Source organism: Myodes glareolus, chromosome 17 (assembly GCF_982192425.1).
Source record: "Myodes glareolus chromosome 17, mMyoGla1.1, whole genome shotgun sequence".
Lineage (NCBI taxonomy): Eukaryota > Metazoa > Chordata > Mammalia > Rodentia > Cricetidae > Myodes > Myodes glareolus.
Genome location: NC_142042.1, coordinates 59141423 through 59162472, shown reverse-complemented (window position 1 = coordinate 59162472; position 21050 = coordinate 59141423). Strand labels below are relative to the sequence as shown.

Genomic DNA, 21050 nt, shown 5'->3' with positions numbered 1-21050 from the left:
ATTCACTTTTCTCACAGCGTGTTTCTGTGCTGATTTGGAGTATCAGATATAGACCAGGGATTTAGGATCTTTTGAGGCTCTTGGATTTAGATGATTCTCAGTGACATGTGCAGGAATGCAAGGTTGAATGCCATGCACGGGTGAGTGGGGTTTGTTTGGGGCTGTGGTATAGAGTGTCTGTGACCCGGATAATCTAGAAGCCACCCTCTGCAGACATGTACACTTCAAAACACATGGCTGCATTCTGTGCCTAGTCACCATCTGCACATTGGCATGGTGTGATGGTGGCTCTTGTGAACAGCCTCCTTTCCCATTGCACACGGGTATTTTTGAAAAAAAAAAAACCACGAGGATGGATGCTGGTGAGGAAATCTGAGACTCATCTCTGGATTTTCCCTGCTTGGTTTTGGGAAGTAGCCACAGTGTTTTGCGATAGCATTTAACAATCACAGTTTTTTTTTCCCCCTTTTTAGTATAACTCTGTGTCTAAGCCTTTTTTGTGAAATCTACTTCTGGATGAACAAACACTAGACATTGTCTTCTCCATTTAAAACCACTCGGAGCAATTTAAGCTAAAAGGATACTTTACTGCTGTTTGGGGGAGGGGAGCAAGAAAATTATATATACTTATACATTTTTTTTCCAGTAAAGGCACTTAAAAGCTTCTGTTTAAAATTATGGGGTTTTAAAAATATAAAGTTGTGCTTACCAAAATAGTTTTTTTTTAAACCCTTACAATAGGGAGGGCTACTAAACCCTTATAATGGGGGGGTTACTAAAAGTGCAGGGGTTTGGTGGCAGGCAAGCTTTGTTTTGATCAGAGGACACAGATAGAGATGGTTCAGCAGATCAGGTAGAAGATGACAGTTCAGCTCGGGCTGGCCTCGAGAGCACTTTCTGTTTAGCCTCTGGGGATGGTGCTTCTTCCCCTCTGGAGATATTAGTGCAGTTGTGAGCTTTGTGGGCTTGTGAACCTTGTGTCTGTTTTGGTTAGTGTCATTTCTTCCCTGGCGGATGTCTATGCTGAGCAAATACCCTAGGGCTTCTGGGACCGTGTGGGGCTTACTGATCAATGGACTGATCAATGGATGTGCCAGGAGCAAGACACTCGCCACTGTGAAAGGATAGCAGGCGTCCTCACTTGCATTTCCTGTGTTTTTTATTGTTTGAGGTGTGTTTTGTTTTGGTTTTTGTTTTATTTTTTCTTATGTGTCAGTTAGTTGTAGATTTTGCTTCTGTTCAGCTTCTTCAGTTGGTATCCCTTCCTTGGTACACATGGCTAAAAGTGCAGGGGGTTGGGTCAGAGGGAATATCATCACCCATGCAAATTTTACTTTAAAGGCTTATTTTAGTTATACATATATTCGTGTGTGTGTGTGTGTGTGTGTGTGTGTGTGTGTGTGTGTGTGTTCACTTGAGTGCAGGTGCTCACCAAAGCCAGAAGAGGGCGTCCTCGGATCCTGGTGAACCTTTTGATGTGGGTGCTAAGAAGAGCAGTATGTACTCTTGGTCACCATGGCATCTCTCTAGCCCCCATTCATGCATATTCTAAGACAGGAACTTTGAAAAGTGTTTTAGTTTTGCTGAGATTAGAAATGTCCTATTCTACTTTCTCAGCTTTTGTCTTGTTAAAGGCCAGGACATTTCTGCCATCTTCCTCTTTTTAAATTTTCCTTCTTTTCCCCCCCAAATTAAAATCTGTATCAGAGTCTCATTTGGGTGTTTCCATGCTCATGGAACATTTTACACACATAGCTGGTCCCTGAGTCTGTTCACAGGGCTTTGTCTTAAATATAATGTCAACTGAGTACTGCGTGCCTCCCATGGGCCAGGCACTTGGAGCCTCTGCCTTTCAGTAGCTTTCAGAGTCATGTTGGCAAGAGCATGACCCAGCTGCCAGAGCTCTGGTGGAAGCCACGAGGCACACAGGAGGATGGTTCTGCCTTGCTGAGGAAGGCTAGCTTCCTGCTTCAGAATGCAAGTAGGGATTAGCAAACTGGAGGGGGAAGAAGGAGAGGAACTGGCCTGAGGGAGGAGGTTGCAGAGATGCTGCTAATAGACTGACCATGTTCTGGTTCTGGGTGAGTTTTCAAATCGTGTGTCTCATGTAGTATAATCTCCAAAACACAAGGGCTGGAACTTAGCTAATTGATCTCATTTGCTTGGGTTCACATTTGAAGTTTAAATTTTTTTTCTATAGTCCTGATGAGCCAAAAGCAAAGGAAGAAGAAAAAAATGCATCGCATAGTAAACACATAGTGAAAGACAGCGCTTTGATGAATTACATCTCCCCTGCCCTCACTCCCCCCCACCACCAAAGGATTCAGTATTATGAGTTAGGACAAAATTTCAGTTTTTAGAATCAAGAAAGAATTAATGTAGGTTTGTTAATTCATAGAGATGATTTTTTTTTTCTCACCTGAGAGACAGGCAAGAGGATTGTCCAAGGAGTTGAAGGCTAGCCTGGATTCCATTGTCAGTTCCAGGCCAGCCTGGGCTAGACCGAAATACTGTTGTTTCTTTTTCCAGACCACATCAGGTTTCAGTTTGGGGAAAGCGGCCAGGACTGTGAACCTCCAGCTGCCCTGTGAGGCCCTGGAGTCAGCATGTTTTAGGTAGGAAACAGTTTCTATTGGGCAATCTCTGTGAAGAGCGCAGAGATCCTTGACACATTATTGGGAAAATAAAAATCAATGTCTCCCCTGCTGTGTTCCTCCTTTCCTTTTAATCAAGACTGACTCCAGGAGGAAGACAGATACTCTACTTTGCTTCTGTTTAAATGTGACACTTGGGACTTCCGCACTTCTGTTTGTTTGCTCCCCCCACCCCAGGGCTGGCTCTCCCCACCCCCGCCAAAAAAAAAAAAAAAGGATAAAAAAATGTAGTGAAAGCTTTGTTGTTTGAAATTGAAGGGTGCTGTGGAAAGCACTGCAAATCCCTGGTGTCTCCCTGTCTGCCCTCCGTTCTCCTATTTTGGGTAGTAATGCAAGCAGTCATTTTAGAAAGCATCGCCGAGCTCACTTGACAGCGCTCTGTTCAGAGGCCCTGTGCCAGAAGCAACAGAGGGACACGGCCAAGTTCCAGCCAGCAACCCAGACTTCATCTCTCAGATTCTGCTACTTGAAATTTGCATAAACGTTGAAGGGGAAAAAAGAAGCGCCCTGTGTCACTGTTCTTCACATATTTCAGGATCTGCAGCCATTCAGGGCTTTAGAATGTTGTCCGAGGGAGCAGTGGGCGTACTCGCTGCAGGCAGAGCAAGCAGGGAATGAGGAGAGTCATGTGAGGCAGACAACAGACAGAGGCTTATTTGAAGAGGCTACAAAGCAACAAGTAATGCCAATTTAAAACATCCCTTGTCAGAGCAGCGAGTGAAACACACTGAAGGCTGCTCAGATTACACCGTCTGGGGGACCAGACTTAATTACTCATGTTAGAGATTCTTAAAACAAAGGGAGGCTTTTAGGCCTGTGGTACGGAGCTGGCAGGGCCTGAAAAACTCTGGAGAGTTTAGGAAATTGCGATGAGGAATCCACCAAGGCTGGACACCTTTGGTCTGTCTTTAAAAAGATGAATTCCTGGCATTGGATGTGGTGAAAATCAATGAGACTGACCTTGCTGATGGCAGTGTTTGTAGACAGTGGAGTCTGATAAACGTGAATGAACTTGGAGCCTAGTCTGGACTGAATGGCACTGAGGGTCTGTGCTGTTTCTTAGTTTTTTGTGGAGAGATTTTGATGTTGGATATCAAGAGGGTATACCGAAGGCATCTAATAAAAGCAGGTTTTGCTGTGTTTGTATTTCTCTTAGAGTCATTTGGCTAGGTCACCTCCTCTCTGTTATGTCTCTCGCTTCCCTGGGCTGCTAGGACAGTGTGGCCAGAGACTGCTTCATTCATGGCTGATCTGTCTCCCCACAGTGCTGGTTGAGGACCGTGCTCATAGGTACTGTGGACTTTTTGCTCGTGTGTAGTGCTAGCTGTACATTTAGTGAGTCATTTCTCTTTATTGTCTTTTTAAAAGGAGAACAGTCGGCTCTGCGTGGCTTGTCTGTTTTATTGGAGGCTGGTGCTGGCGACTGGGAGGAATTCACCCCGTTTATTGGTATCAACACTCCGTGTTAAATTGTGTCGTTTTCCTTTGAAGTTCACGGGCTTGAAGTAGCAGCTGTGACCCTGACCAGACCTTGGTGATCTAGCCCATCCTGGCCTCCATGGCCTTTCTCCTGTGGCCATTGTTTAATCCCTGTCTCAAGACCAAAATGTTCATTTTCTCTGCCTGGGTGCTCTGCTCTGCTCAGGTGGGTCTTTCTTACGATCTGAGGACTTCGTGACTGACTGTGTGCCTCATTTCTGGATTTGGTTTCTTCTAAAATGTACCGCTGTCTAAAGGGGCTTTATTTACATATTCTTTCATCCTCCATTTTCCGCTAAAAGAAACAGTGTTTGTGAGACAAGATCTCTTGATTGTTGACCACAGTATCCCTGACATTGGGGCCTGCATCTGCATACCCAGTAGATGCACTGCGCTCTGAGTATTAAAAGCCTGTCTCAGCTGGGTATGAGGGGCACATCCTCGATCCCAGAACTCGGGAGGCAGAGGCAGGTGGATCTTTGAGTTCAAAGCCAACTTGGTCTGTAGAGTGAGTTCCAGGACAGACAGGGCTACAGTGTGATCCTGTATCAAAAAAAAAAAAAAAAAAAACAAAAACAAAAACAAAAAAAACCCAACCAAACAAAAAAAAAACCCTGAGGGGTGGGAGTGGGGGGGAGCAAGGAGAAAAGAAAGCCCATCTCTGAGCTTTGCACCAAAAACGTGTGATTCTGGAAGCTGGCTTCTAAATTTGTGTCACACTGCCAAGTGACTGAGTGATAAGTCCATCTTTTTGTTTGTTTTTGCTTTTTTTTGAGACAGAGTTTCTCTGTGTAACAGCTCTGACTGTCCTGAAACTCACCCAGTAGACCTGGCCTCGAACTCACAGAGCGCTGGGACTAAAGACGTGTGCCGCCACCACCACCACCTGGCGCTTTTGCTTTTTTTTTGTGGTGTGCGTGGACAGAAATATAGACAACAATATGAAAGACTGACCATACTCTGCTCCTCTGTGCAGTTTATGAAGAAAAGCTGGCCCAGAGACCAAGGCTCCATCAGCTCTTTGATTTGATCCAACACTTCACCTTCTGACATATGAGCTGCCTGCATATTTGCATTTAAGTTACTAAACTGAAACAGTTGCCTGGAACGGAAGACCGTTGGATCTTTAGGTGTGGTCTCTCCCGATCTCTGCTGTAGTGGTTTCGTTTACCAACGTTTTTATTTTTTATATGGCACATAATTACAGTATTTACCAGAAATGGTCCTAGAATAAAGTCACGAGTCTCAAATTTTACTTTTTCTTTTGTTTATCCAAACTGCTACCACCTACATTTTCTAAATTCTTTGGTGGTTGAATTAAATAATTTAGGAGACTTCTTGAGTTGGACACTCATGACTTAGTGCATTTGTTCTGGTCTCGAGGGTGGGGTTCCTCAGACCTGGAGCCTCACTGGGGAGCTCACTGGGGCTGGAGAGTCGTCCCAGGTGCTGATGGGCTAGCCGCTGCTGATGGACCTGCAGCTTGAACACTGCGCCTTAGTAAATGCTAGAGGTTCAAGGTAGCGGAATGCCACAGATCAGCCAAGTGGCATTAATTATTAGCCCAGGAGGCCCACCTCTTTTTTTTTTTTTTTGGTCAGTGAATTGGATTGGTTCTCTCAGGCAAGGCTGTAAAGTTATTTGCTAGATTGATTGCTGCATATTGACTTTGGGTTGTTTGCATTCTATGAAGCTGTCACTGTAATGATTTGCCAGGACACTTAATAGGAACAGGCTGTGATTTTTTTTTTTTCCTGCCCATGGCTGAGTCATGGGTGGCTGGGTCTTCGATGCTCTCCTGGATAAATTTCTCCATGTATACAGCATATATTCATGTGTGTTTTAAAACTTGGTGTATTTCTTATATATTACTACCGTGTGTGTGGTGTGATGTTTATGTGTTTGTGTGTGGTACATGCACATGAGGGACCCTGTCTGCACATGTCAGGGTTAGAGGACTCTCTCACAGTCTTGAGACTAGAAACTTTCTATGCGGGGTCAGCCTGGCCATGCAGTGAGCTCTTAGGCGCTGCCCGTTTATGCTCTCTCTCCAAGATGAGATCACAGGCATGCACACCATGCCTGGCCTTTTGCATACGTGCTGGGAATTAAACTCAGGTCCTCCTGGCGGCACAGGGAGTGCTGCCACCAACTGAGCTATCTCCCTGCTGGGTTACAGGAGACGCTTGGGGCGTTTAGTTTACCAGAGATTGGTTCTTAAGTAGGGAATTGAGCCCTCTGAGGTTGTGCCTTGCCTGAAGTGGTACAGCCGGCCCAGGAGGCAGGAGGCAGGACTCATGATGGCATTTACTCCTTGGAATTCTTGCAGGATACAGAGCTGAAATTTGCCCCATGCCTTCAGGGTAGCCCTGTCTGGAGATAGTTTCCTTTTTATTTAAAGAGAGAGAGAGAGGAAAAAGCAATTAGAAAAAAGCCTGAAAGTCCTCACTGAAAATAATAAAAGTGTCCAAAGAGAATGAAAAAATCAGTTTGAGAACTGCGGTATGGAGGAAATAACCTGACATTAACTGTTTTAATTATAGTCGTTGCATGGAGCTTATCAGTGTGGGAAGAGGGAGCTCTCGAGCCTTACAGGGAAGTGGGATGGGGGAGAAGATCCCTCTTCCTGAGTCTGCTTGCTCAGTGTGCAGCCCAGTGATTGCTCCTGTCATGCCAACAGCTGTTTCAGAGAAGGGCCGGGCTGAGTGAGAGGCCTAGATCTCAGGCTCAGTGCTGCCACCACATAGCATCTGATTCCTCATGAGGAAGCCACTCAACCTCTCTGGCCCTCTCTGGTTCCTGGTTATCATAACATCCACCTAGTCATGGTTGTGGGAAGTAGCCTGTCTCTGTAGCTCAGAGCACGGTCTCTGGGTCTGCTCACCCTAAGTCAGTTGTGTGTCAGCTCTGCCTTGCTGCTTGTGATGATGGACAGGGCGCTTACCCACTCTGTTTCCTCAGCTGTGGAACGTGTGTGATGAAATGAACCACCTCCCAAGGCCGTCGTCATCTGTGAACAGTGCTTGATAAATTCTGCCAAGAGGTTTATGAACCTGTTGACTGTTAGAGTGGGTTTTGTCTTGCCTTTCTAGTTGTCCTTAAGAGTTTGGTGTAAATTTAGTGTATATATCTAATCCTAGCCAGCACTGGTGGCACACACATCTAGTCCCAGCACTTGGGAGGCAGAGGCTGGCGGATCTCTGGGAGGCCAGCCTGGTTTACAAAATGAGTTCCAGAACAGCCAGAACTAAACAGTGAAACCCTATCTCGAAAAACAAAACAAACAAACAAACCAACCCAAAAAATAACAGAGAGAGAGAGAGAGAGAGAGAGAGAGAGAGAGAGAGAGAGAATGCTCAAGAGAGAAAAGAATTCCAATTCTAAAAGCTAAACTTCCAGATGCTGTAAAGTGCGGAGCTGGCAGACTTCTTCCTCTGCTGGCTGAAATCAGTGAAGATTGTGGAGCGTGGGTTTCCATATCTCCTTTTTTCTGGGTCCTGTTGGTGGCGGGTGATGCTTCTGACTTGTCAGTAAAGTGTCCTGCCCTATCAAAACTTCACCTGAAGCTAAGCAATTCCTTAGCATGGTTAACCACGGTCCACTCAGACCTTAAGCAGTCAACAATAGGCTCTTACACACTTTTCTGAAATGTGTCGATCCTGAAAGGCTCATGGCCTGTTATGGTTGGTGCAGCTTTACTGTCACTGAGACGTAGGAGGCTGTGGGATGAACATCTGTGCTTCCATACCTGGAACGAACGGCGACAAGTCAGTTAAAAGTCTAAAGGGAATGCAGGGCAGGGGTGACGTGGGAAGGGTTTTCCCTTTGACCCCGCTTTGGGGTCTAAGGGTCATGACTGGTGCCCGGTTTCTGATCCCGTTTTGTGTTTTATTTCAGCTTTACAGTGTCGAGGTGGTCAAGAGCCCTGTGTAAATGAGGGGACCTGCGTCACCTACCACAATGGCACTGGCTACTGCAGGTGAGTTCTCCCTTTCTGTGTCTTTCCTCTCTCCGACCACCGGCCCCGTGTGAGCTGTGCTCCAGCTGTCTCTCTGTTTGTAATGCTTCTGATAATGTTGGCTCTCACTCTTCTGGTGTAGTTTTGTGGGTGGTGGGGAGGGAAGGACATGGCTGTTAGGTAAATGGTTGGTGAGACCACCTTACTATCCTGCCTTACCGTTCGTCACTGTGGGAGAGATTTAGTGAACAGCTAGGTGACATCTCTTCTACTTTCTCTTTTATTTTCCAGCTTGACACAGCTTTAGAATCTTATCGCTAAAATACTAGGTATAATCATGTTTTTGAGTCCCACCAGGTAGATGTCTAATTCTGCCCTCTATAAGCGTGTGTAAAATAGTCATTGGAAACTTCAAGTCCCTTGTTTCAAAAGCCTCGTTCTGAAGGCGAGACTGTGGAGTGAGGGGTGTGGGAGCTTGTGGGCGAGAGGCAGGTCTGTGGGCAGATCTCACGGGCTGGGAGTGACTGGACTAGAGCCTTGGGGTAACCCTTGGTTCAAGATTTTTCTGCTTTTCCATTTTTGTTTGAGAAAAACCATGAGATAATTTCATAAATAGTTTATGTATTTGTTTTCTTAATTTTGAGATTTTGTAGTCATGGCTGGCCTAGAACTCCCTATGTAGACTAGGCTAAGATATGCCTGCCTCTGCTTTCCACACCATTCAGATTAAAGGTGTGCACCACCAAACCAAGCTGCATTTCTATCTGTCTGTCTGTCTGTCTGTCTGTCTATCTATCTATCTATCTATCTATCTTCCTCGCAAGCTTTAATAGTAAGGTGTATCCATTCTCTTTCTTCCCGAGAAAATAAGATCTGGTAATGTGAAATTGCTGTTCCCTTTCTCATTTCATTGTGACATCCCTACCACCACAGAGTCAATTCTGACCCTGCCATCTAAATTCTTTAATGTCATAAGATTATTTCCCCCCTGAGTCAGAAACAATTTTCTTCAACAAAGTGAAAATATTTTAAGCCACGAGGACAGTAAAATTTAACAATAGCTTGTTTGGATTGAGACTAAGATAACATTGGAAATGAAAGATTTTATGTAACTGATTACAGCTACTAACTTGGTTTTCAGCCGGAAAAACAAAACCCACGTGGTGCATTCTCCCCCTCACGGGAGATAAGGGAGGGAGTTCGATACCTCACAGTTGGCCGCCACAGTCTTGTAAGGCCTCTGCGGCTCCCGCTCTTCTAATGTTGGGCTCTCCAGTGGTCTTATCGGGCACATGTGACCATGTGCTGAGCCTTTGCTCAGCAGACCCTGAAGCCCTGGCTTTGGACATTTTTGCATAGCTAATACCTAGCATGGTGCCTGGTAGCCAGCAGCTGGCTGGAAAGCAGTGAGTTCTGTTGTCTGCCTTTTGCTAGGGCAGTGGCTCTAACCTTTGTGATGCTGTGGCATTAGGCTTCAGTACAGCTCCTTATGCTGTGCTGACCCCCCAACCATTGACTTATTTTATTTTATTTTATTTTATTTTGACACTTACAGTTACTTTCATTGCTATTTTGTAACTGTCATTTTGCTACCGTGATGAATCACAATGTAACTGTCTGATCTCAGGCGGAAATGAACGACCTGTGAAAAGTCATTGGACCCCTAGGTTGAGAACTGACGTTCTAGGATACTCTAGGGAGGCTAGGGAGGCGTAAACAGACATCTGTTTACCTCAGGTAAGGCACTGGAAAAAGAAGCAAGAACTGATGCCACCCCAGTCTGCTTGGTGAGTCAGTGAGTTCATTGGTGTTCCTTATGGGAGCCCAGGTGGCTCAAAGGCTGCCACCCCAGTGAAAAGCCACACGGGCATTGCGGCGAAATCCAGAAAGCTACATTCCTGGCCTGTCCCGCACAATTCACACAACTCTCAGGCAGCTCCAATGAGACAGCCTGCCCTCCCCACAGCTGATCCCACTTTGGTGACCCTGGAGCAGGGCCTTGTAAATTTCACTACCTTGCTTCTTACCAGCCCTGTCCTGCCTTTGCAAGGAAGTGTTTCAATTGGGAGGAAACAGCCACACACGCTCCTTGAATTAAGAGGTCTGTACATACAGAGTTCAGCACATACCGTCATTTCCATGTCTCTTATCTGTTTATCTTAACAAGATTGATTTCCCCTCTGGGAATTTTATTTGCTTTGTGTAATGTTGGCCTGGTAGAGAGGCCAGCTAGTTGGATGTAATTGGACTTAGTGACTTACGCAGAGGAATTCCACAAAGGTTATAAATGCTGGCCCGTGTGTGTTCTCATATGAGAGAGGAGGCTTCGGGGAGAGCAGACTCTGAGTACTGAAGGGGACACTGAGTACTGGAGAGGCAGTTTCGACGATGGCTGGCCTCAGATGTGAAGCATGACCAAAGAGGCATTGTTGTCCTCAGCTACAGAAAGAAATTCCCGCATGAAGATGTGCATGGTGGAAGGGGAGCAGCCTGGGGCTAGGTGTGGTGGACGCTTTCAGTCCCAGAACTTGGGAGGCAGAGCGGGCTGATCTTTGCCGGTTCAGGATCAGCTCGGTGTACCAGTCAGCAACACATAGTGAGACCTTGTCTGAAAAACCGGTCTAATTTCTGTCCCCGAAAACCTGTTGGTTGTTGATAGGATGGGCTTGTGGGGTATAGTTTTGCGAGTGTTCCTCAGATAATCTTTCAGTCCTGCTGCGAAGGAAGGAGTTTGGGTAAGGAGTAAGGGAGAAAATTGGCAGAGCCACCCTTTGGAGACCAGCAAGAACAACCCGACTGGGAAAAGCGGGCTTACTTCACCAGCCGTGTACATGTGTGTCCTTGGGAGGGGGCGGTGGCCATGCGTGAGCCCCGGAGAGTGAATAGTAGCACAGAAGCTACACACGCTGCTCCCACATTCTGTACTGACCTGCCTGGACTCTTAAGCATCGCTAAGTAAACCTGGTGCGTGCTCACACACTTCTCCGCAGCCCGTTACCACCCCCCGCCCGGGACACACGGCAGTGACCGCTCCGACACTTAAAGGGTTATGAAAATTACGCCAGGCATGCGGGGCATGTGATTGTCTTCTACTCCTGAGGTTGCTTAGTGGATTAAGAAAACAAAGTTGAAGCCAAGTTTCTTTTGTTGGGGGTAGGGTGGGAATTGGGAGAAAAGTGTTTTAATGTGGAAGGTATCCCAGAACCTGTTAAGGTGGCATTATGCTGCTGATTCAGCTAAAACCTAATGATTGTTTATAGAAATCATAGAAACCCTTGATAAGAGCGCATTGACAGATGAGGATAAGTGCTTTCAAAGACAGGTTTTGTGCATAGCTCAACTGTTCTTTTTCCCTCTTCTCACTGTCAGGAGCCCAGGGACCTTGTCAGGTTGTGATGCCAGGCAAGGGGAACCTGTGCAATCTTGCATAAAACTCAATTACTGCTGCTAAATAGTTGCTGTCAGCCCTTAATAAAGTCCTCCCCCTCCGAACGTTAAGACATTTTAGTCTCCCCCTGTCCTACTGGGAGGTGTAAATATGTAATTAAGTTTGGATGTAATTAATCACTTTTGAGCTGTTTGTTCCAGGCTTTCAAGTATAAACCACCTCAAATCCCATTTTGATTAAAAATCATGGGCAACTCATGTTCCCTAGGATGTTGGGTGTCGGTGAGGTTCTGAATTACCCAGTCCACAAATATTTACTATAAGGACATATTTATTAGAATTAAAGTCCTCAGCTGTTGATCGGAATGTCTGGGTTGCCAGGGGCTAAGTTCTGTCTGCTGCTTCTTGTCTTGACTGTGGGTTCAGTTTTGCTCTCCTTCACACTTTGCTTTTAAAAGACTGGTGGACACCACATGCACATGATGTATTTGGGCTGTTGTTCCCAGAGTTTTGGGGGAGCGAGTACATTGATGCTGATCAGGCTTGGTCTCAGGCTCTGTGAGGTAGTCTGCTGGGATATAGGCCATATTTTTAGGATGCAGCTCTTTAGAGGACCACTGGGAAGTGTGAGGGACTGACCAAGCCTGGGATGTTTTTTATCAAGTCCCTCTTCTTCGGCAAGGCTTGGATTCTGCCCATCCAGTCTTTGTAGTCAGCCGACTCTCTCTTGGGTCCTGTGTTCTCATCTTCTGATGTGGGAAGTCCTTCTGTATATGTTGCTTTTATTGGCTAATGAATAAAGCTGTTTCGGCCAATGACTTAGCAGAGTAAAGCCAGGTGGGCAATTTGAGCAGATATATCTATATCTATACCTATACCTATATCTATATCATCTATATCTATATCTATATCTATATCTATATCTATATCTATATCTATCTGTCTGTCTAGATAGCTACCTAGCTAGCTATCTAGAGAGAGAAGGTGGAGTCAAAGATAGGTCTTGAGCTGCCAAAGGCGACAGATGCCAGAAACTTATCGGTAGGCCACACCCTCGTGGTGATACATAGGTTAATAGAAATGGATTAATTTAAGATGTGAGAGCTAGCTAGGAATACACCTAAGCTACTGACCAAACAGTGTTGTAATTAATTTAGTTTTGTGTGATTATTCGGGTCTGGGCAGCCAGGAAACAAAGTGCAGTCCTTGTTTACAGTCTTCCTTCTGCACAGTCAGAAACCATTGAAGGATTGCACAGCCATGTTCATACTCTGAGTTCCTCCTCCCAGGAGTTCATCTTTTCCAGAGTTTTGCCTTTCAAATTCCATTGACCTCCATAGGTCCTGATGCCCTTCACCTCGCTTTCCACTAGAAGGACACCCACCACCTGCTTGCCTTATTTATTTATTATTTTTTTGTAGCACTACCTGAGCTGGAAAGCAGCTTCCAGAGTTAAGTGTGGGTTTCCCGCTGTTTGCTTCCTGCTCCTCTCAAGTCCTACTTCCCTTGTAGTTTCTGCTGGTGCCTTTTCTCTTTCATCTTGAGTTTATAATTGTTACGAACAGGTAGTTCCTCTGATGTCATTATTGCCATTATTCTTAAGAATGCAAATTGGAATCGTAAAGGGTTTTTCATTATCCCCTATCTTGGAGGAGGTGCCTAGCACAGTGTGGAAAAAGAAGGGAATGCTAGTTGTAAAGCCACACAGTTGCAGAGGTTCCTGTGCTTTCTCCTGGGAACCTCCAGTTTGTATTTAAAAATTACATTTTAAAGTGCATTGTGATGGATGCAAAATGTTATAAAATACACGCTTGTGTCACATTTTATCCAAACCTTGTCTGCTAGCTTTAATAAACATTAGCAACTAAGTATTTTCTTTGCCAGGATTAGAGTGATGTTGGTGGTCCAGGCATCTGAAATCCATCCAAGAAAACTGGGCCGGTTGCCTTCATTGTCCTCTTAACAAATTTAGGTATCGCAGCGGAGATCAGAGGCACTGGACTCCCTCAGAACTCAGCACAGGATGGAGGCTGGGTCCCCAGTGCTTGTGCCTGTGCCGTGGTGGTGGTTTCCAAAGGGTGTGTTCTGAAGTCATAGCTGACTCAGCATTAGCCCTTTTCATCACCTTTGTTAGTAATTCACTGCTGTGAAGGGGACTGAAGATCACAGCCGGGAAACAGGACTGTCCCTTAGTAATAGCTTGCTTTCCTGCCAAGCGGGCCCTGCCAGCCTGGTTCCTTCACGTTGGTTGCCCTAGTCAGCAGAGCATCATGTATGTATACTTTCTCTGGGAGGCGATAGCAGAGCCAGCTATACTTCCAAAGTCTTTCCATTTTTTTCCCTACAATCTCTTTAGCATCTTTTAAACATTAAATGATGTGTGGTGTCCTTGGTTTATTAAAATCCTTTCACAGGGGAGTAATTTTTTTCTTTTCTCTTTGTCTTAGTGTGGTATTTAAGAATAATTAACTCAAGAGTTACTTATTGTGGGCTGGAGAGATGGCTCAGTGGTTAGGAGCACCGCTTCTCTTGAAGAGCAGCCAGGTTTGGTTCCCAGCACCCACATGGTGGCTCACAACCACCCTTCTCTGGCCTCTGAGGCCACCAGGCATGCAGGTGGTGCACAGACATACATAGAGGCAAAACACCCATACAGGTAGAGAGTAACATTGTAGTCTGCCTGTGGGTACCGTTGGTGGTACCACACAACACCCCAAGTCTTCTGTAGTAGTTGTAATTAACTGATACTGTTACATCGCTTCATACTTCTTTGGAGGGTCCTCCAGCTGTTACCAGGTCACTGGACTGGATGGCTTAAGGCGGTTCAGAGTGGGCCCGCAAGGCTGTTGTGAGTCAGGGAATAACTGGTGGCAGTCAGCTCTGGTCAGGGCTCAGCAGCGAGCAGCAGAGTGGGGGCTGCGGTGAGACGAGGGAGGCACGGCCTCGGGTGTGGAATCCAGAGCCCTGCCCAGAAACCCAGTCATCAAGATCAGTGAGACCCTGATGCCATGTTTCAGAGTATCAAAATTAATGCGAAATGGTGAAAGAAAAATCTCAAAATTCTACGTAAAGAGATTAGCAATACTGATTACTATACTTGCCCCAGGCCCCAGTGTGGTTCAGCCTGGCACTTGTGAGTAGATTAAGTCTTGGAAGAGTCCTCCCTGGTAACATGCTGTGAACATAGATTTCTATGCCAGATAGACTCAAGTTTGAGCCTCCTTCCTGCTAGCGATCAGATCTTTGGCAGTGTACCGACTGCAGTGATAGCTGTTCTGGACCAGGTTCTGACCTCACTGAAATACAGAATGTGGAGTCCTTGCTTTATCAGTCAGTATGGACAGTCAGATTATTTAAATAATTTCCCCAGGATCTTAAAACTTTTTTGAAATACTGACTCTAAATGAGTGCTTGGAAACTGTGCTGTTGATTTGTGTCTCAGCTTACCTATCAATAAAATGGGAGCAAATTGCATATTAAAGTGAAAGATCAAGCAAGACCTCCCAAAAAGGAAGTGCAAAACATTGGAAGATATAGGACTACTAGAATATGATTAAAAATCTCTACTTCTATTAATTAAAATTTATTTATTTACTTATTTATTTTTATGTGTGGGCACATGTGCGCCATGGCATGCATGTTGAGGTCAGAGGTCAACTGGAGTCAGTACTCCCCGATCATGTGGATTCCAGGACTTAAACTCAGGTTGTCAGGCTCGCCCGCAGGCAGCTTTATCTTTTGTGCCTTCATGCTAGCCTCTTAGTTTCTGTTTTGAGAGTAGAAACAGTGGAATTAGGTAGGCCTGGGCATCTCACCCGTATGCCACTGGCTTCTAGCTACCTGAGGTTACATAGGGTCAGCTTTGGCCAAAGTCTTTCTGCCATTATGAGCTGAAGAGATGGGGGCTGGAAAATAGTGTTTGTGGATATGCTTTTTAGTAGAGAAAATTAGATTAAAAACCTGAAACTTCTCCACTTCCTGATCTTCTGCAGCTGTGGCATGGAGATGGGCCAAATCCAGTGGCTTCTGAGATGTTGCCGCCAGTACAAAGTCACTGTGTTTGTGCATTGACTTACCCACGTCCATGTGTCTAACAGTGCCATTGCGGACAGAGTCTTCCTCACACTATCCTTTCAGACGCCTTGTGTGTGTGTGTGCGTGCGTGTATGTGTGCATGCATGTGCGTGTGTGTGTGTGTCTGTGCGTGTGTTTGAGGAGTCTTGACCACAGGTTTCTCAGCAGTGCAGGTAGCAGGCTCCCCGTGCTCTTTCCAAGTCCTCTTTATGCCTTAAGCTGGAGCCATAAGTGCCTCGTTGTTTGGTGAAGTAGAAGGCCATTTGTAGGCTCAGCCTGAATCCTTCTGCCTGTCTTGGATAGCTTCCAATAAATTAAATCAATTAATTTTGGCTCACAAAGCTGGCATTAATAGATTGGAGTTTAGCTCAGCTTCTTTGAACACAGTCTCCAGGTTAACCCTAATCCTGTGAGAAGCTGCTTATTGTTCAGTCATAGCTTGTCAGCACCATCGGTTTGTGTAGGAATTCTTTATCCCCCACTCACCTTCCCCTGGAAGCAGAATGAGAAATATTTCTCTTTCTAGAGAAGCTTAATTAAAAGTCTTCGTTTTAGTTTTACCTATATCTGCCCTTCATCAAAATTCAATGAAAATAGAATTATGAAGAGATTTCCAAGCTTTGATAAAATAGCATAAATATGTGGGCATGATAGAACCTTCTCCTCAGTGCTTAGGAGTTAGAATTCCCAGGAATGAAGCTGGGGTCTCGATCCCCCTTGTCACATGCATGTATATCCATGTATGGGTGTGTGCGCGTGCACATGTAATAGGAGACTGTTTTTTCCATATTTGTGTAATTCGAGTTCTGTTTCACATCCATCTCAATGCAAGGGAAATTAAAATTTCTGTTTGATTTCCTTACATTTTCTAGATCTTATTTATTCACTGTTAGTGACCTTCCTGCAGACACAGTCATCTGGGTCTAAGTTCCTCGGATGGGAAATCAGGCTTCCCTTTCTGTTCAGTACTTCTGTTTAATATGTTCCTCTCAGAAACCATCCCCACGGTCTTTACGAAAAGGTCTTTAGGAAGGAGGAGAGGAGGCGAGGACAGCAGTGATGCGTGGTGTTGCTCAGTGAACACAGAATCACGGCCTTCCATCCCATTTCCCATCCTGTATGAAGAGAAAGTTCATGAGAACATAGTCTGGCTTGGAATCTAAGCGGTACACGAAGCCCTTAATTTCCATCTCCTGTTCCACAGAGGTGGTTGCTCTGCCTGACTCTCCAAACTTCTCAACATCTCTGTCTCCCCAATAGGATGGTAAGAATTCAGGGGACTACCGCCAGCCATGCCCTAGGTGTAGATGTCATGGATGAGGAAGCCAGAGGTAGCTTAGGCCTTCCCTGTTGCGTATTTTGAATAGACCAGAAAGCCCCAAATTTGTCTCCATCTTGGTTGCTTTTTTTTTTTTTCTGTCTGAATTGTAGTTCATGTAGCATTTTGCAAAACCAGTGTGTGGATCAGTCTGGTTTCTCGTGACAGCTAAGTGGTTTGGACAAACACTCCATTAGCCCATGTTATCGCGAATGTGTGGGGATGGAATGCCTGGCTTGAGAGAGAAACTGGGGGAAGGGTCCAGGCATGGGAAGAGAGGGCAGCTGACACCTTTCTTCCCTTAGACTTTCTGGCTATGTGTTGACTCATCGTGTGGCCAGACAGAGTAGCCAGGTAGGTTTGTGGCCACATTATGCAAGAAACTCAGAGTCCAAGAATCTCACAAGCCAAGAAAAAGAATGGGTTTGGATAAGGGAGTGGTACGAAAACAGACAGTGGCCATGGGCGGTTTCCACAGCTGCGCAGTACAGACTTTCAGCGGAGACTTCAGGTATCTCACGGTTGTATCTCTTCTGTCCAGCATCCCACTGGCCAGGCTCGACTCACTTTAGGGATCCGAGTAAGCGAGTATCTGTTAGCCAAGCCTTTGGTTACCCCAAATTAGCTCATGTTCTTTACTGCTTGCTTCCTCTAATTATACAGTACATATCCAAACCTTCAATTATCCAGAATAAACCAAGATGCCTGCTCTGTGTGGAAACCATCTGATGGTGGTTATGATTTTCTTGCCTAGATTTTGGCAATGCCTGAGTCATTTGCTCTCCCGGCCCTTTAAGATTTTGAAACCCGGGTGCTTGTGTAAGTCCGGCTCCTCTCCTTGAGGAATTTTTTCACTGGGCAGCTTGCCCTTTTGAAACCTTAGTCATTCTGAGCAGTACCCAAGGAGCCTCCTTGACTTTATTTTCTGCCATAGTCCTATTTGTATATAATATTTGTGGTGTCTGGCTCTCAGTCTCATATTGCTGAAACTCATGTCTGTGAAGGCCTGGGTCACTCTTTAGGAACAGACAACCCTTGGTTACTAATGAGAAGGTGACTCATTTCCTTCCAGGCGATGGCTGGCACTGGCTGCCAGAGTCCATGGATGTCTCCACAGCTCAGCTCAGTGACGGGATTTGCATACACCATCCCAATTGATGTTGCTTTGTTCATGAGACAGGGTCTCTCTACATAGCCCTGGATGTCCTGCAATGCACAGAGAGCCACCTGCTTCTGCCTCCCTGGGATTAAAGGTGTATGCGAGCACACCTGCATCCTTCTCAGTTTTATAGGAATTAGTGACGGTGTCCTGAACTGGGGAGTGAGCAGGAGAGGCCTTTATACTGGGTCACAAGGGTGCTGAAAACCAGTTCTGGAGAAAGGTCCTACATAGATTTACCTAATGATAGATTCCCCATGAGGTTAAATGCAGTATTCTCTTCCCCTACCACTGTCTCTCATACACATTCTCAGTCATTTAAATGCCCTGCGTAATTTACCTGTAAGGCCTGAAGTGTCTGCCGTCATCTGTGCTGGCCTGTCTTGGGGAAGATGCTGATGCCTAGAGAGGGACAGAGGTCCTTTGGGCTCTGGATTTCTTCTTAGTGCCCATAGTGTTTGAATACATTGTTTGTTAGTTCTCTTTTGCTTGAATTTTGGCCTCCGCATGCCCTCCTGTGAGGGCTTAGCTCCAAGTGAGACCTGAGCAACAATTCATTTACACAAGCATGCTGGGCCCATTGCCAGGATAGTTGGGCACCTGGAGGGGTGTGAGATAGAGAGGGACATGGGCATGGTCTTGCCCAAGGAGCAGGACTTGGAGTACTGTAGTAGCCTGGTTATAGTGGGACAGCAGCCAAGATGTGCCCAACCCCACCACTACCCCCAACACTGACACAGCCAGCAGCATCCTTGGGTAGAAAATGCTGAAGGAGTTAAGATGTCCATGCTGAGGTCATCACACTTGGGAGGAGGTTAAAGGGACCTTAGGGTGCACCTGCCTCCCCGTGCACTGTGTTTTATATGTTTTTATGAAGAGCCAAGGCAGACTGCAGTAGAGTGAGTTACTCTGTGTTGCCTCACTGGCTAGAATATAGACAGGGCTGGGCTATTTCTCTTGACCCCATTCGGTGAACTGGATGTCCCGCCTGTTCTTTTTCTTCAGGGTAACAATCCTTTAAGAACCGATGTGGGCGGGCATGTATTATCATGAGAAACAAACAAAAATGAGAGGTTTTGTGGAGCAGTTTGAGAAAGTAAGAATGTTAACTCTAGTACGGTTTAACGTTTTAAAGTTTGGTGAGTCCAAGGAGCTCGAAGATCATTGATAGCTGCCATGTAGCTCACGGTGTGGACGTGACTGAGGGACTGTGGAATTTCAGAGTAAGATCTGTTTATTTCCATTATTGTCGGGGTGTTTGCCCCCGTGTGTGCCCCACATGCGTGTTTGGGGCTCCTAGAAGGCCAGGAGAGGGCATCAGGTTTATTGCCAGGGTGTTTGCCCCTGTGTGTGCCCCACATGCATGCTCAGGGCTCCTAGAAGGCCAGGAGAGGGCACCAGGTCTTCCAGAGCCAGAGTTACAGATGGTAGTGAGCTGCCCTGTGGGTTCTGGGAACTGAATTCTGGTCCTCTGCAAGAGCAGCCAGTGCTTGTCACCTTTGAGCCCTCTGTCCAGAACCAAGCATCTTATTTTAACATCCAGGAAGATTGAGGAACGGGAGTAAAGAGATTTGTTCAGGATTACATGTCTACCTGCAGAGCCAGGGCTGGTCTAGACGAATGGTCTGTGGGCAGCAGCTTTGCCAGAAAGATCTGTGGCTGTCCTGAAGCCCTACGCAGGACATTTTAAAAACTATGTGCTAATTACGCTTTACTATTCATTCAGATAGAGGACAAACTCCTAATTGTTGAATACACTCATATTCGTCTGTATGGCAGACTTGGATTGTGTGTGCATACATACATACATGTACTTGTGCGTGTGCCCATGTCCCCAGTGCTACCGGACAGAGCTTTCAGTGGAGCACTGAAGAGAATATGGGTCTCTGTTGTTGCCCTGCCCTGGCTCAGCCTCGTCATGAAGCAGCGAGATGCCGTGAGACCCGAGCTGCAGCAGGTTGCTGTTTCTGCCGTAGACTGGCCTTGTCTCTGCTTGTGTTTGCGCTCTGTCTTGCAGCACAGATTCAGCCTGGGCCACTTCAGATTTTGGTGTCTGCTGTGCTTGTTACCACCCCTGAAAATGTTTTCCCATGTGCTTTTACCTCTGCTTTGGGTAAAATGGACTGCTTTTAGCATGTCTGTTTGATGGTTAGTTTCTGTAGTATGAAAGACTACAAGCCACTGTAAAATCTCAGATAGTTTTTACTCACAAGAATTGATCCTCCTCCACCCCCCCAAATTAGGTCATGGTCCTATTTTAAGAGGTGTAGTGACAGATAGATGCCATATTAGGGTTAAAAAAAATTATTTTATTTTCTTCAGTATTTACATTTTTGGTGTTGGCATCTAATCTGGAGTCTTGCTCTTGTCAAGAGCTCTACCCCTAAGCTATACCCCAGCCTTCATCTTTGGTTTTATCATGCAGAGTGTGTGGCAGCCCACAGCGGTGCTCCTCAGACCATTGGGGGCTGTCCTTCTGAAGTTAAACTGGCCTGGTTTCTACAGCCCTGTTCTATTTTTCTCCTTCTTCTCCTTTTGCTATGGCTTTGGGAGTTAAACCCAGGGCTTCACACACGGGAACCAAGTGCTCTAACAACTGAGTTTATCTCTATCAAAAATGACCTTATTTGTAGAAAACAAGAGTTAACCCAAACTGTAAGCAAGTGTTTTGCCTTTATGAAAGTGCTGTCCTGCCCTCAGGGCAAGTGCCCGCAGACTTCCTTAGAGTGCTAGATAGCGCACGTTTAGGCCCAGAGTCAAGCTGTGTCACTTTGTATGGCCCTCTAAAACGGCACCAACGTAGAGCCTGCGCGGGTGATACAAACAGATAGTGGTTTCCCCTGAGGACAAGTGTGTGCCAGCCCACTTTAGGGCATAAGAGCCACTCTTAAGTTCCTGTTTTCCCAAGAGAAGTGGCAGATGCCAGCAGAGCTGTGTTTTAATATGCAGATGCAGTTCTTGAAGCAAATGAGTGGAGATTACGACAGAAATCACACTTGGTCCCTCTGGGCAGCTTTTGAT

The 21050-nt window shown here is 45.8% G+C and overlaps 1 protein-coding gene across 2 annotated transcripts in view; it reads left to right on the top strand.

Moving 5' to 3' along the window:
• Positions 1-21050, top strand: part of Notch2 (notch receptor 2) — a 141201-nt gene that overhangs the window by 29633 nt on the left and 90518 nt on the right. For both annotated transcript variants that reach the window (XM_085677934.2, XM_085677935.2), the window contains one exon: positions 8031-8112. In XM_085677934.2, the coding sequence (XP_085534060.2) occupies positions 8031-8112 (82 nt within the window). Of the gene's footprint in view, positions 1-8030; positions 8113-21050 lie in introns of those variants that run through there.